At 46.1% G+C, this 13,315-nt stretch overlaps 1 protein-coding gene across 1 annotated transcript in view; it reads left to right on the top strand.

Moving 5' to 3' along the window:
• The window catches only part of Jmjd1c (jumonji domain containing 1C), a 129,596-nt gene extending 117,320 nt beyond the window's left edge, over positions 1–12,276 (top strand). Inside the window, exons 23-26 of the mRNA XM_032889267.1 lie at positions 3,562–3,701; positions 4,938–5,114; positions 10,529–10,660; positions 11,402–12,276. Of these exons, the coding sequence (XP_032745158.1) occupies positions 3,562–3,701; positions 4,938–5,114; positions 10,529–10,660; positions 11,402–11,491 (539 nt within the window). The 3' untranslated portion in view covers positions 11,492–12,276. The remainder of the gene's footprint in view (positions 1–3,561; positions 3,702–4,937; positions 5,115–10,528; positions 10,661–11,401) is intronic.
• The last annotated feature ends 1,039 nt before the right edge of the window (positions 12,277–13,315 follow it).

The following is a 13,315-nucleotide window of genomic DNA, read 5'->3' as shown; positions in this document are numbered from 1 at the left end:
GCCATTGTCTTTGTAAACATACACCCCACCCCACCCCACCCACATTGAATTCAGAGGAAAAGAGAGGCTTTGAAATACACTGGGCTGTTTTCCTGTGCTCGTAGATGTTACTCTTTATTCTCTACAACATTGCTCTACCGTCTCTCTGTCCCATCCTTTCGTATTTGACGTCATGGCTGTTACCCCTTCCCTCTCCACTGACTTCTCTTTAAAGTAGGTGGGTGTTGCTCGGTAGGGATTATTGCCCACTAGTGGATGACACTGGTTAAAACTAGGAGCAGACTCGCAACTGTTGTTCCCTTCTGAGAAGTGAACACTTTAGGGGCAAGTATTGTAACGGCAAATAAGCTAAAATTGTAGTTAAATTGCTGTGGGCAGAATATCTGCACGTCATGCGCCGTGTCCAATGCTCTCATTTCCCTGTCTCTGTACCTCGGCCGCCATTACTCCTGCCCTCCAAACGCTCGGCCATTCCAGCACACTCAGGCTTGTCTGATAGACACATGGTTAGACAGTCAGTCATTTCTCTCTCCTATCCCTCGTCCTCCTGTGATGGGTGTGGACGTGTCACTGCCACTTCCCATTTTGGACTTGGCTGCACTGGCCTGTCTGTCTGTGGCACTCCTGAGGGGACGTTGCCCGAGCTGTGGGTGTACCTTTTGCTTTGTTTTTTCAGTGCCGCCTGGCTTTGTGGAGTGTACGGTAGAGTGGCTGAGCTGTGGGTGTAAGGGAGGGTCTCTACTCTCCAACCTTTGTGTACATTGACAGTGATGCTGCTCTCAACTTTCTCGTCACTTAAGGCTTTGACTGCTTAGCTCCTTGACTTTCATGTCTCACCCCCAACCCTGTTCTGCCCACAAAACCTGGAGAGTCAGTGCCACATGAGGTTGTAGTCCCTAGGGCGAATGCCAAGATAGAACCCACTTTTGGCTCGGTTGACACCTTTCCTCGAGCTGTGGTGCTGCCTCTTATGTCAGTCCACTGTCTGCGCCCGTGCCTGTGCCCTTGTAAGCGTAGGACGTGCATGCGGTGCTCACTGGAGCCAGAGGAGGCATGCGATCCACGGGAACTGCAGTTAACAATGGCCACGTGAGTGCCGGGAAGCAAACCAAGCCTGAGCCTCTGCTAGAGCAGCAGGACCCTTAGCTGTGGCCGCTGCTCTGGCCTCTCTACTGTATTTAAATGTTCCCTCAGCATCTTTCTCGCTCTGAGGAGCTTGACGCCTGCTGTTTGCCGTATTAGTCCTCCATGGCCTAACTGGGTCTCTGACTCCTCCTCATTCCAAGCTCCCTATTCCTAACATATTTGCTGTTTTGAGAAAGCTTACTTTCTTTACAATTCCATAGCTTTTAATCATTAGAGGTGTACACAAAGGAAGGTTTTAGGATTATATTCCTACTTAAACATCTAGCTTGCTAGCTTACTTGAATATACTAACCATGTAAGGTGCATGTTTTCCCCTTGCTATGGCTCTCCTGGCTCTTCATGTGCATAGTTGGGATTATTAATCTCATCCTATCAGTGTTCTTCATTTACCAATGGGGTTAACCTGCTCTAGTCAATCGTTCTCATCCCACTGCTGCTGCATCCTCTTCTCTCAATGTTATGGATCTGAGAGGGAAAATTGGAGTACCAGTATATGAATTGAAAATGTACGTTTATTTTAGTTTATTTTGGTATCGTATGGGTTTGGTTGTTGTTGTTTGTGTTAAGGTAAAGCTTTGCTTGCATGGTTCTGTCTAGCTTTGCACTTGCTGTGCAGTGCAGGCTGGCCATCAGGTCACGTCCTCCTCTGTGTTGGGATTGTATAGGTGGCTCCAACACATGGCCCAACCTGTAATTTTATCGAGAAGACATTTAAAAATATAAAACATTTTAAAAATAGAGTTTTAAAGTAACCTAAAGAAGCATCAAATTCTCTGGTAAACTTACAAAGTTCTTTATTTTGTTTTTATTTCCTTAATTAGAGAGAGAACTTTTTCATAGCTAATCTCTTAGTGTTTTCACATTCTTAGGACAGCATTTATTAAATGTGTTTGTGTAGATCTATTAAGACTCCATGAAGTCCTGACTTTTTAAACCCACCCCCCCCAAAAAAAAGTCCTGTTCTTAGTCTACCACACATCTGATCAATACTTGAATTAAGAAACCTTTGCCACCAGATTTGAATATTATAAGGACTGTGCCATCATAGACACTAGGGGACATATGGTACACCCTTCGGAAACACACTAGAGAGATGGCACAGTGGCTACCACCACTCACTGCTCTCCAGAGAGCCCAGGGTCAGTTCCCAGCGACTCACAACTGTCTGTAACTCCACGTCAGGGCATCTGGTGTCCTCTTCCTAATTCCTGAGACAATAGGCACACATGGGGCACACATGCAAACAGTCGCTTATATACATTTACCAACGTGGGAAAGTTTTCTGTAATCGTCATTGCGAGTGCCTAGAGTTGATACCAGATCTGGGGATTTCCAGTGTGCCACCATTTGACAAGGGTTACCTGACATTTCCTTAGAACCTTAGCTTATGAATAAATCGATTTGCGTGCGATGACAGATTAAGCATAGCAAGGACGGAGGAGCTGTTGAACTCAAGCAGAGTATTGTCAGTAGTAACCAGCTCCTCTCACGCTAGCCCTCGCACGTACGTACCAAAGCTCATTACTCCCTTCATTGAACCCAAAGTTAAGGCAATGGCGCTTGTTGGCCTTACCCAGCAGTTAAAGTAACCAAACAATAAAAGTCAAAATGGGGGTTGGGGATTTAGCTCAGCGGTAGAGCGCTTGCTTAGCAGGCACAAGGCCCTGGGTTCGATCCCCAGCTCCAAAAAAAAAAAAAAAAAAGTCAAAATGTTGTCCATTAAGAAATGCCTTGGGGCTGGAGAGATGGCTCCGTGGTTAAGAGCACTGACTGCTCATCCTGAGGTCCTGAGTTCAATTCCCAGCAACCAGATGGTGGCTCACAACCATCTGTAATGAGATCTGATGCCCTCTTCTGGTGTGTCTGAAGACAGCTACAGTGTACTTAGATATAATAAATAAATAAATTTAAAAAAAAAAAAAAAAAAGAAAGAAATGCCTTGAGTTTCTGACATTGCTCAGTCAGACAGTCGGACCATCCCTGGGACAGGGAGCAACTTTGTTTTCTCTTCTGAAACTAAATTTCTAGCTCGAGAGTAGATTTTCTATCTCTGGAGCAAACAGTCATGAAATCATTCTTTCTCTTCCTGTGAACACATACGTCTCACACTCAGGCCTTTGCTCCCCCTAACAATTTTAAACTTGAAGTAGGTTTAACAATGAGGACTGACCCTCGCCCCAAAGGGCATCCGTGTCTCTGTCTAGAAGCTGAGACAGGAGAAGAGTAGCTTACAGTCCAGACTGTGTTGACTAGCAGGCTCTGCGGGTCTGGGCTACAGATTGAGACTATCCTGGGGGGCGGGGAGGGGCGTGGTGTAAAATAAAGAAAGGGCCTCCTGCTCCAACCCTCAGTTTACAGGATTCAGCTTTTTGGGATCTTTTACTGACCCATTGGCAATAATTTCCTGTGTTTCAGGAATACTTAAGAAGTTTGAAGAGGAAGAACTGGATGACATTTTAAGGAAAAGATTGAAGGATTCAAGTGAAATCCCTGGTGCTCTGTGGCATATTTATGCTGGAAAAGATGTTGACAAGATAAGGGAATTTCTTCAAAAGGTAGAACTGAGACATCAGAGCATCCCACTTCTACCTTGAGCGTGGAGTATCACTTAATTTACATTTTTCATTCTGCAATATAAGATCATTTAAACACTTTAGTCTTTTTTAGTGTTTTGTTAATTTCAAAAGGCTCTTTATGTGGAACTGGAACAGTGGCTCAGTTACGATCTCTTGGTGCTTTCAGAGAACCCAGATGTGTTCCTAGCACCCGATGGCAGCCCACACCCATCTGTAACTCCAGTGCCACAGGACCTGAAACCCTGGCCTCTTAGAGCAACAGGCACAGATGTGTGCACAGACACACATGTAGGCAAAGCACTTGAACACATGAATGTAGACATAGTAAGGAAACCGGCTTCAGAGCTGCTGTCTCTTGGTTTAAAACCCATTGTGGTTCTGCTCATGTTCTTGAGTGGATTTAAATAATGTTTCTGGGATCCATAGAAAGAATCCTTATAAGTCACTACCTTATACCAGAACCCCTAAACGTGTTTCAACCTAAAACAAAATTGTGCTTCTTAGATCCAGCTTTTCATTAACTATTAATAGTTTCTGAAATAGGTTTTCGATGGGTCAGGTTGCTGGGTTTGCAAGCATTCCTTATTTTTGTATGTATCCATATGGGCTTACAAAACCCCGTGTGCATGAGGTTTGGCCTTGGAGAGCAAAGGAGGAGGTAAATGTGAGAAGCCAACTAAACAGACGAGAGCGCCACAGTCGGGAAGTGGTGTGTCGGTGTCCGGTGGCTTTCTAAATAATGGCAGAGCGCTTTGAGACAGCTTTCCGTTCTGTAGCTTGGGCTGGCCTCTGACTCAGAGACAGCCAGCTGCCTCTGCCTCTGCCTCTAGGGGGCTGGGATACAAGATGTGATCCCTGGTACACACAGCCCAGCCTTACTTTCTCAGAATTAAGGACAGTCATTAACTTTTTTCTTTGCTTTGAGAAGTTCATTTTCATGCGTGTCAATGTTTTGCCAGCTTTCGTGTCTGTGTCCCATTGCAGACAGTGTCTGAGGACCCCAGAAGGGAGCAGTGCAGTGTTGTGAGCTGCTGTACTGCTGCTGACAATCTAGCCTGGGCCCTCTGCCAGGGGCCCAGTGCCTCTGACCCCTGGGCAGCTGTGCAGTCCCTGGGCAGTGTTTCTAATAGTACGAGAGCAAAAGCCTTAGATGAGGAAAGAAGCGCTCCCCCGTCCTTACCTTGGTGTACACGCTTTTATTTTAACCTCTGTCAGGTTTCAAAAGAGCAAGGCCTTGAAGTCCTGCCAGAGCATGACCCAGTCCGGGACCAGGGCTGGTATGTGAACAGGAGGCTCCGCCAGAGGCTGCTTGAGGAGTACGGGGTGAGAGCCTGCACTCTGGTTCAGTTCCTTGGTGATGCCATTGTCCTGCCAGCAGGAACGCTTCATCAGGTGCGTGGTCATGGGGTTGCATCTGCCGTGTACTGAGAAGAACTGGCTTGTGGGGATGACTGTGTATAGGTAAAACTCAAGGAAGATGTTAGCTAAGAGCATCGCCTCACCAGTGCATTCCCATTAGAATGCTATTTATAGTATTTGGAAGTTAAAGCAGTTAGAACACTTGCAGAGCTTACACGGGTGAGCCTAGACTGTCAGTTTGTACGCTCCACTTCCAACAGACGGAAGAAGCCGGCTGCCGCTCATGCTCACCAACTCGGGAAAGAGCATGGAGAGTGGCAAGGCTTTGAATTTGTAAGCGTCTTGCTTCTCTACATGCTAGTGTAATTTTAACGTATTTCATGAAAGATAGTGAACAATTTCTATAGCTATCTTAAAATCTAAACTGATGCCGAGCATGGCAGTGATGGCTGAAACAGGAGGATCACAAATTCAAGGCCAACGTGGGCTACGTAGCATGGCTTTCTGAACAAGCAAGGAAGTAAAAAGAAAACAGGTGCAATCGTTGCATCAGGTAGACACGTGATTCTGGAAAGAATGGTCTAGAATACTCGATGGTGGAGGGAAGTAAAGTATGTCAGGAAAACCTGAGAACCTGCCTACCCCGAAGAAAAGTCCAGTTTGCCCTCGTGTGTTTCCCACCGTTGTCCCCGCTGTCAATAGCGAGAAGCATCTGATTCTTCCTTTCTGCTGTCACTGTCTGTGCTGCGTGTGTAGTAGTGACAAATACTCCTTAGTTTTCATAGTGGGCGCGTTTTAAAAAGATAATCAGATTCTTCCTTCTTAGATCTTAAATATCATTTGTGAGACTAAAATGTCAACACCATATATGGCCTTGCTCTCCTAGAAAGTGTTGGTTGGTGTTTCTCAGGGACTCCTGATGGTTCAGGGATGGTAGTCACTGTCATTCGCGTTGAGTTGGGATTCAGAGCCCCTCTCCCCCACACGTCACTGGTTTGCGCTGCCTCATCAGAACGTGGCTAACCGTGCACGCAGTGCAGACGACTAAGAAAACTGCCTGTGGTGGAAGGGCGCTTCAGACCGCTCTGATGACAGAGAATAGGTTTACTCGGAGGCCCTTGTTTACGTGTCTAGCTTCTTAAGTGTCTGGGTTATTGTTGCTGTTCTGAGTCTTTGGGCCAAGCGGGCCCCCTGTCAGCCTTCCAAGTACTGGCTTGTTTGAAATAGCCCTGCTCTGCAGACCAGGCTCTCTGTGAGCCCTGCATGCCTCTGGCTCCCAAGTGCTGGAGTTACAGCTGTGTGCCACGGCACCTCATTACGGCACGGCCTTGTAAATGTGTGTGTGTGTGTGTGTGTGTGTGTGTGCGTGTGTGTGCGTGTGTGTGTGTGTGTGCGTGTGTGCGTGTGCGCGTGTGCGCGTGTGTGCGTGTGCGCGCGCGCATAAGTGTTAAGCAAGTGAGGGCAGGCAATAGAGTTAGGAGTGGCTGTTAGCTACTGCTAGGCATGCTGGGAACTAAGGTCCTCTGGAAGCACGGCAAGTGCTTTTAACTGTTGAGCCTTCTTTCCAACTCGCTCCCCCCACCCCCACAGGTTTTCTGTTGGCTAACTTACAGCTTACTGTGTCAGTAAGTATGACCTAGAACTTGACTCCACTTTCTGCTTCAAGAGAACGCCTTCTTGTCCCATTCATACTGCTGAGGGGTTCACATCTGGAATGAGCACTCTGGAAGTGGGAGGAGGACTGTGTCAAGTTCCAAGCCTGCATTGACGACAGCCAAAGCCCTCTTTCAATAAATAGTAATAGTAACGGAATCATACAGTATTTTTTTAATTACTGTTGTTTTTGTTGTTTTAAATCTTGGCTACGTGAGTACAGGTGCCTGCATCCCCTCCTCCTGGAGCTAGGGTTAGAGTTCACTGGCTTTCAGTAAGGCAGCCACTTTGACATGGGTGCTGGAAACTTAACTCACAGTAGTCGATGTCCTCAACCACTGAGCCTCCTTTCTTACCCGTAGTACATACTCATTAACAACAAACTTCAGAGTCATCAATAGTGTTAGTGGCCTGTTTGGTTGCTAGTGAGCTGTGGCATCATGGGAATTGGGGGGGGGTGTTTCCAACTGCAATACGTTTAGGTTTTTTTAGTTCAGACAATAAATAAATATAAATACATGTAGACTTCTATACCAACGTGGTCTTTCATTGGGTAAATATTGGCAGTGGGATTTGCCCAGTCAGATGGTAAATGTAGGACTAGCTTTTAAGAAGCTCTTAAAATGGTTGTCCACCCTTTTCCCCACGGTGATGTCCGTTTATTCTCTCTGCTTCCTTGCTAGCATTTGCTACTATCAGATTTACTCTTTGACTGTGGTTGTGGGGTAGGAAGAGAGGGACAGGGTTGAGGTGGTGTTTTGTTCTTCAGATGGTCAGTAGTGTGATGACCGCCTCCCAGAGTGCTTCCCTCTGGAAGGCTTAGTCACACGGGTGCCATGCCCCACCCTAGTATTTCTGATCTTTGGGTCTGGCTGGGGCGGAACACAGCCTTCCTGTAGTCAGCGCTTGCTGTGGCCACCTGGCGGCCACACTTTGATAGATGCTCAAGCTGAGTCATATGACACTGCTTCCATGGGACCAGCACTGCCACTACAGCAGCAGACAGCAGCACGGCATGGCATTCTGCCCCTGAGCAGTGACTGGGGAGAAAGGCAGTGGCATAACTCTGCAGAGCAGTTTGCAGATTGGTTTTACCGAGTGCAAGTATGACGGCCCCGTCTCGTCCCATCTAAAATCGCAGCTTGTGCTTTTAAACTGACAGAGCACATGAGGTTACGGGTATCCTTCGACAGGCCCGCGGCCCTCGGCTGTAGTGCTCTGAATGGTTTCTAGATCTAAGAAAAGAGCCCAGACTAGAACAGAGCAGCAGAGCGCTGGCCTAGACTATGAGGGTCAAGCTCCCTCCCCATCACCCAGTACCACAACAGGGGAAGAAACAGAAAGGAGAAGAACATGAAGAGAAATCTTTATTAATAAGTGTGCCCTAAGTTTCTTGACTGTTTTAGCATTGTGACTTGATATTTTTAAAAGTTGCAGCTTGTCTGCAGAAGAAATTGTCCAGAAGAAATGCAAAGCCTTCTCACATAATATTGTCACAGACACCAAATACTACATGAAGATAATGATGAGTCCCTCTAAAGAGACCGCGTTCAGGCTAAACATGAAAGGCCTTGTTTTCCTGCCTCCCGCCTTGTAATCCCAGCCAGGACGGTTAATGACTTGGGTGGCTCCAGAGAGGGCAGAAGTGGACTGGGAAGCTCACTGGTGTTCTGCTTTACCGCTGATCCTTTCACTCTCAAGCCTTCAGCGAAATCCAACTCATAGGGTTGTTCAGAAACATATACTGTCCCGGAAGCATTAATAGACGTTGTCAAGCAGCCGTACATTGGCAGTGCTGACACAGCCTCTTCGAGCTCTGGGCCGGGACACGAAGCGCGAAGAAAGTCTCAGTAAGGAAATGCCTGTCAGCACACAGCTAACCACCGGGGCGGAAAATGGGACAGTTCCTTCCTGACCACACCCAGCAAGAAGTACAGCTTTCTCAGAGACTGCAAAGTGAGGAGAAGGACAGCCGCAGCCCTCAGTGACCCGGGACCAACACTTGAGGCAAGGGAAGATGCTTACCAGAGCTCACATAATAATGTGCAGATGCCCAGCCCTCAGCCTGGAGTGGTGCACGCGTGCACAGAAACAGAGGATGGCCGTTCCCGGGAAAGAGCTTAGTGACAGAAATGGTCCCAGATCTCAGACCTACTAGACAACTCCAAGAGAAAACCACAAGGATGGATGGTGGATGAAAAGAACCAGACATTGAACAAAAGATGGAAGTGAGAGCTACAACTGGTTTTAGGTCATGCTAGAGCTAGACATACCAAAGGTAACATGCTAAGACTCCCGAAGGACTCACTCTCCCCACAGCATAAACACACCACAGCTAAACACACCACAGCTAAACATACCAAAGGTAACATGCTGAGACTCCCGACGGACTCTCTCTCCCCACAGCATGCCGGCCCTCAGGAAACATAGGAGACCGTGTAGCTGGTATGAGAGAGTTAGTGTAGCGTGTAGAGCATCTGTTAGACCAGACATCACAGGAGTTGGCCTCCTGTTGACTTGCCATTTATTGGCTGATTTGTCTTGGGACAGGAGCTGAGCATCTCATCCATAGTCTACTGTTGTGAATAGAGCATCTGTTCTACAGACATAAGGAAGGAAGGAAGACCCAGGGAGAATGTGAGGCCCACTGTCACTCTCCAGAGGAACCAGCATCCCAATGAGCACAGAAACAGAACGCTTACTTTATGATGCCACCAACTTGTCAGTAGAGGCCCAGTGCCTGAGTTAAACAACTCTGCAGACCTCGGCAGCTGTTCAGGTGGTCATGTGTCCAGAGGAGGAGTTGTAGCCCCTCTGGAGCCCCATCCTCCTGTCATCAGTTAGCTCTGCCACAGTCTCCATTCCCACTCCTATCTGCCTCACTCATCTCACTCTTCCCGATTACATTTGTTTTGCAAACTTCAAAACTAGAATAAATGGAAGTGCTTAGTTTTTCAGTTGTTCCTTCTTTCCCAGGAATTTTTATGGCATTTTAAACCATCATTTGAAGACAACCTAAAGACAATTTAAAAAAAAATCTCCTATTAGATCCTCTTGGGCCTTCCTCTGCTGTACAAAGTGTTAAGAGAAAGCAGTTCTTAGGAACAAGAGTGTACAGAAGTGTAACTGCTAAACCCATGGTCTAATGCTCACTGGCTCCTGAAGAAAACCTTTTATTCAACAACGTGATTTTGAAAAACTTAGACTAAAGTCACCTGAGAGCAGAGGATCTCTTTAATTGGCTCATTTGAAACAAAGGCACAAATAAAAATTCTAGAACCATTCTGAAACTCCTGTATGGCCAGTAGATTATGTGGAACTAATGTTCTGCCCCCAGTGTGGAGCAAATGAACTAAGTTGCATTTCCTTTCTTCTCTTGATCCAAGAGTTAATCTTGCCCTGACCAACAAGGGAATAGCAACAGCGCACATCAGTGCTTGCTCCTTGCAGCCTCCCATACTGTTGTCAAGGAACACGTTTTTAATAGTCCACCCTCACAATATTGATAAATTAGGATCATATTAGCCTCTCCAAAGGATTCCTGGAAAAGTCATTTGTTTTTATCATTTAAAAGTACTTCATTTACAAAGTCACTTCACCTGAAGCTTTTTGGTGACATAACTTTCTCATTAGAGTGTGGTCTTCCGCTCTGAAACCCATTTGATGTTCTGAGGAAATTCTCTGGCAGGATTGTCCTTTGTATTTACTCATTGTAGACAGCTTGGCTTTTCAGTGCTGCCACTGTGACCATCTGCTCTAAAACTTGCATTTCACCTTTTTCCCCTTTTGAATAGGTACAGAATTTCCACAGCTGCATTCAGGTGACGGAAGACTTCGTCTCCCCAGAACATCTTGTCCAATCCTTCCACTTAACCCAGGAGCTGAGGCTCTTGAAGGAAGAGATCAATTACGATGACAAACTGCAGGTAAAGAGTGTTCAGGCGAGATCCAGGATTGCTTTGTTTTTTGGTTTTGTTATTGGGCTTTTTTGGGGGTGAGGGTGGTTGTTTGATTCAGACTCAGAAAATAGGATGTGCGAACTGCAGCTAGGGCGGCTGTTTCTGTCTTGGCATAGGATAACCACAGTCAACACAGCCTAGGACTAGGATAACCACAGTCAACACGGCCTAGGACTAGGATAACCACAGTCAACACAGCCTAGGACTAGGATAACCACAGTCAACACGGCCTAGGACTAGGATAACCACAGTCAACACGGCCTAGGACTAGGATAACCACAGTCAACACGGCCTAGGACTAGGATAACCACAGTCGACACGCCCTAGGACTAGGATAACCACAGTCGACACGGCCTAGGACTAGGATAACCACAGTCGACACAGCCTAGGTTGCTGAATTTCCTGGCTGGTGCTGATATCCTGGGTTTTGGTGCTTTGAGCTTTTATGTTTCCTGTCTTAAGTTTGCTCCTCAGTTCCCTTAAAATTAAAGCTATCACTTTAAATGGGCACGTAGTGCTTGCCCTGTAGTCCCCACACTCAGCAGGCTGCAGCCAAGGGCTGCTGTTGAATCACTTGGGCTACAGTGTTTTGTGTGTGTGTGTGTGTGTGTGTGTGTGTGTGTGTGTGTGTGTGTGTGTGTTGTTTTATATACAATTTTGGTTTTGATCTAGCAGCAGACCAGTGATTGCCAATACTGTCTCTTTTAGGTTAAGAATATCTTGTATCATGCGGTCAAGGAAATGGTGAGAGCTTTGAAGATGCATGAAGATGAAGTAGAGGACATGGAAGACACTTAAGTGTGGTTGGAACTGGGATACCCCTTGAGTGACACTAGGTCTGACTTAAGCTCCATTAAACCATCAGTGCCAAGAAATTCTCTTTGTAGTAATTACTTGCTACTGACACCACACCAGTGTAGCATTGTGTCGCAGCCCTGCGATTCAGTGCTAGCTGTCAACCAAGCTGTGTGTAAAAGCAGCTCTCTAGCTGCTCCTGTACCATGTGTATATGATGTTTGTGAAGACGCCAGATTTAAAATGATGTATTTATTTTTGGTAAAAAAAAAAAAAATCTATGCTATATTGTTGATCAAGTGTAAATGTGCTGTGTACAGTTTAATAAAATAACTGATATTTTTCACTACATGAGACAGTTACTGTGAGACTAGGACACAAACACCAGCTGTTGCCTGCGTTTGGAAAATTGCTGGATTGCACAGCAGTCATGTCATAATCAGAAAATTACTGCCAAATAACTGTAAGATGTGTAAGATACAAAGTATATAAGTAGATACTAAACTCAGACACTTCAATATTTTGTTGAAGCTATTGACTGTACAATTAAACATTTTCAAAAGGTGTAATTTATTTAAAATTGTCTCATTTTGGTAAAATTTATGTGAAGTTTTAAAGCTAAATATTAAACTTAATATGCTATGTAAATATATACATATATCCATTTCAGGATGTATTTTTTTAAAGCGTTGGCTGGCTTTTGTTAAAGTGTAAGTGTTACATATGGCTTTGTACATTACAGTTGAAAGGGGTTTACATTTTCCATTAAAGACTTTATCAAGAACTTGGATGTTACGGTTCTCCCTCTCTGCTCTGACACTGCCGCCCCAGGCTGAGCTCTGTCTCCCTCTGTGGGCCCTGCCGAGTTTGTTCAGTTTCAGTAGCCGATCAGTGTCCCAGCTGGCCAGCCTGTGCCACTGGCGTCTGTCGTGCTCCACGGACACTACAGGGGTTGAGAAGGAGTAACCCAAGTTGGCCACCTTGCAGCTTACGTCCGTCATTGTTTAGCTTCACGGGGCCTGCAATGCTACACTTTTTACCCCAGGCAAGCCTCAGCCAGGAGTCTGAGCACCTCACTTCACTTCAGTAATTGTGAGCTGCTGAGACTAATCGCTTGCCAGGAGAAAAGTGTGAGCTTTGTCCTTAGGATGTTTTCCAACGTGCCTCAACAGCCTTCACCACACAGTCCTGGCTGTCCTGGAGCCTACAGCAGTCGGGCTGGCCTCAGACCAGATGCACCCGCCTCCGCCTCCTTAGTGCTAGGATTAAAAGCGTGTGCACCACCCTGGTCTGATTGAGTTTCCATAGGAAGTTAGTTTAAAGCCATGGTATGAGTTCTGGGTATTTCTACTTTCTCGTGTCCCCAGGTCTCGGAGGAGTACAGTCCTCGTGTTATTTTCTTTCAAAAGCTTTTGCTTCTGCCTCTCCCAAGGCTCCTTTTAACTGTCTACAAAAGGAGTTTGAGTCAGTGGTACTGAGCCAGGCTAAGGCTTTCCGAGCAAACTGCCCCCAGCTGTAGTTCAAGAGGCGGGCATATTCCATGCTAGTGACCTGGTGCTTCTTAACCCTGGGCAGAGAGAACAGCATTTACATCACCAAAGACATCTGCAGACTTGGGAAGGCTGGAGAGTCAGCACTGTGGGTTCTCTTCTGGCTACGGGAGCAAGATTTTTGTGTGGCGCTGTTAGGTGCATGTGGATGAAGGTCAGGGCACAAGCTGGAGTTGGTTCAAAGAGGGTTTTTTTTTTGTTTGTTTGTTTTTTTTTGTTTTTTGTTTTTGTTTTTTTTTTTTTTTTTTTTTTTTTTTTGAGACGTGTTCTTGGGCAT

The sequence above is a fragment of the Rattus rattus genome, chromosome 18, assembly GCF_011064425.1.
Source record: "Rattus rattus isolate New Zealand chromosome 18, Rrattus_CSIRO_v1, whole genome shotgun sequence".
In the NCBI taxonomy this organism is placed as follows: domain Eukaryota; kingdom Metazoa; phylum Chordata; class Mammalia; order Rodentia; family Muridae; genus Rattus; species Rattus rattus.
Note: the sequence above shows the minus strand (reverse complement) of the source record. Positions and strands in the feature narration are given on the sequence as shown.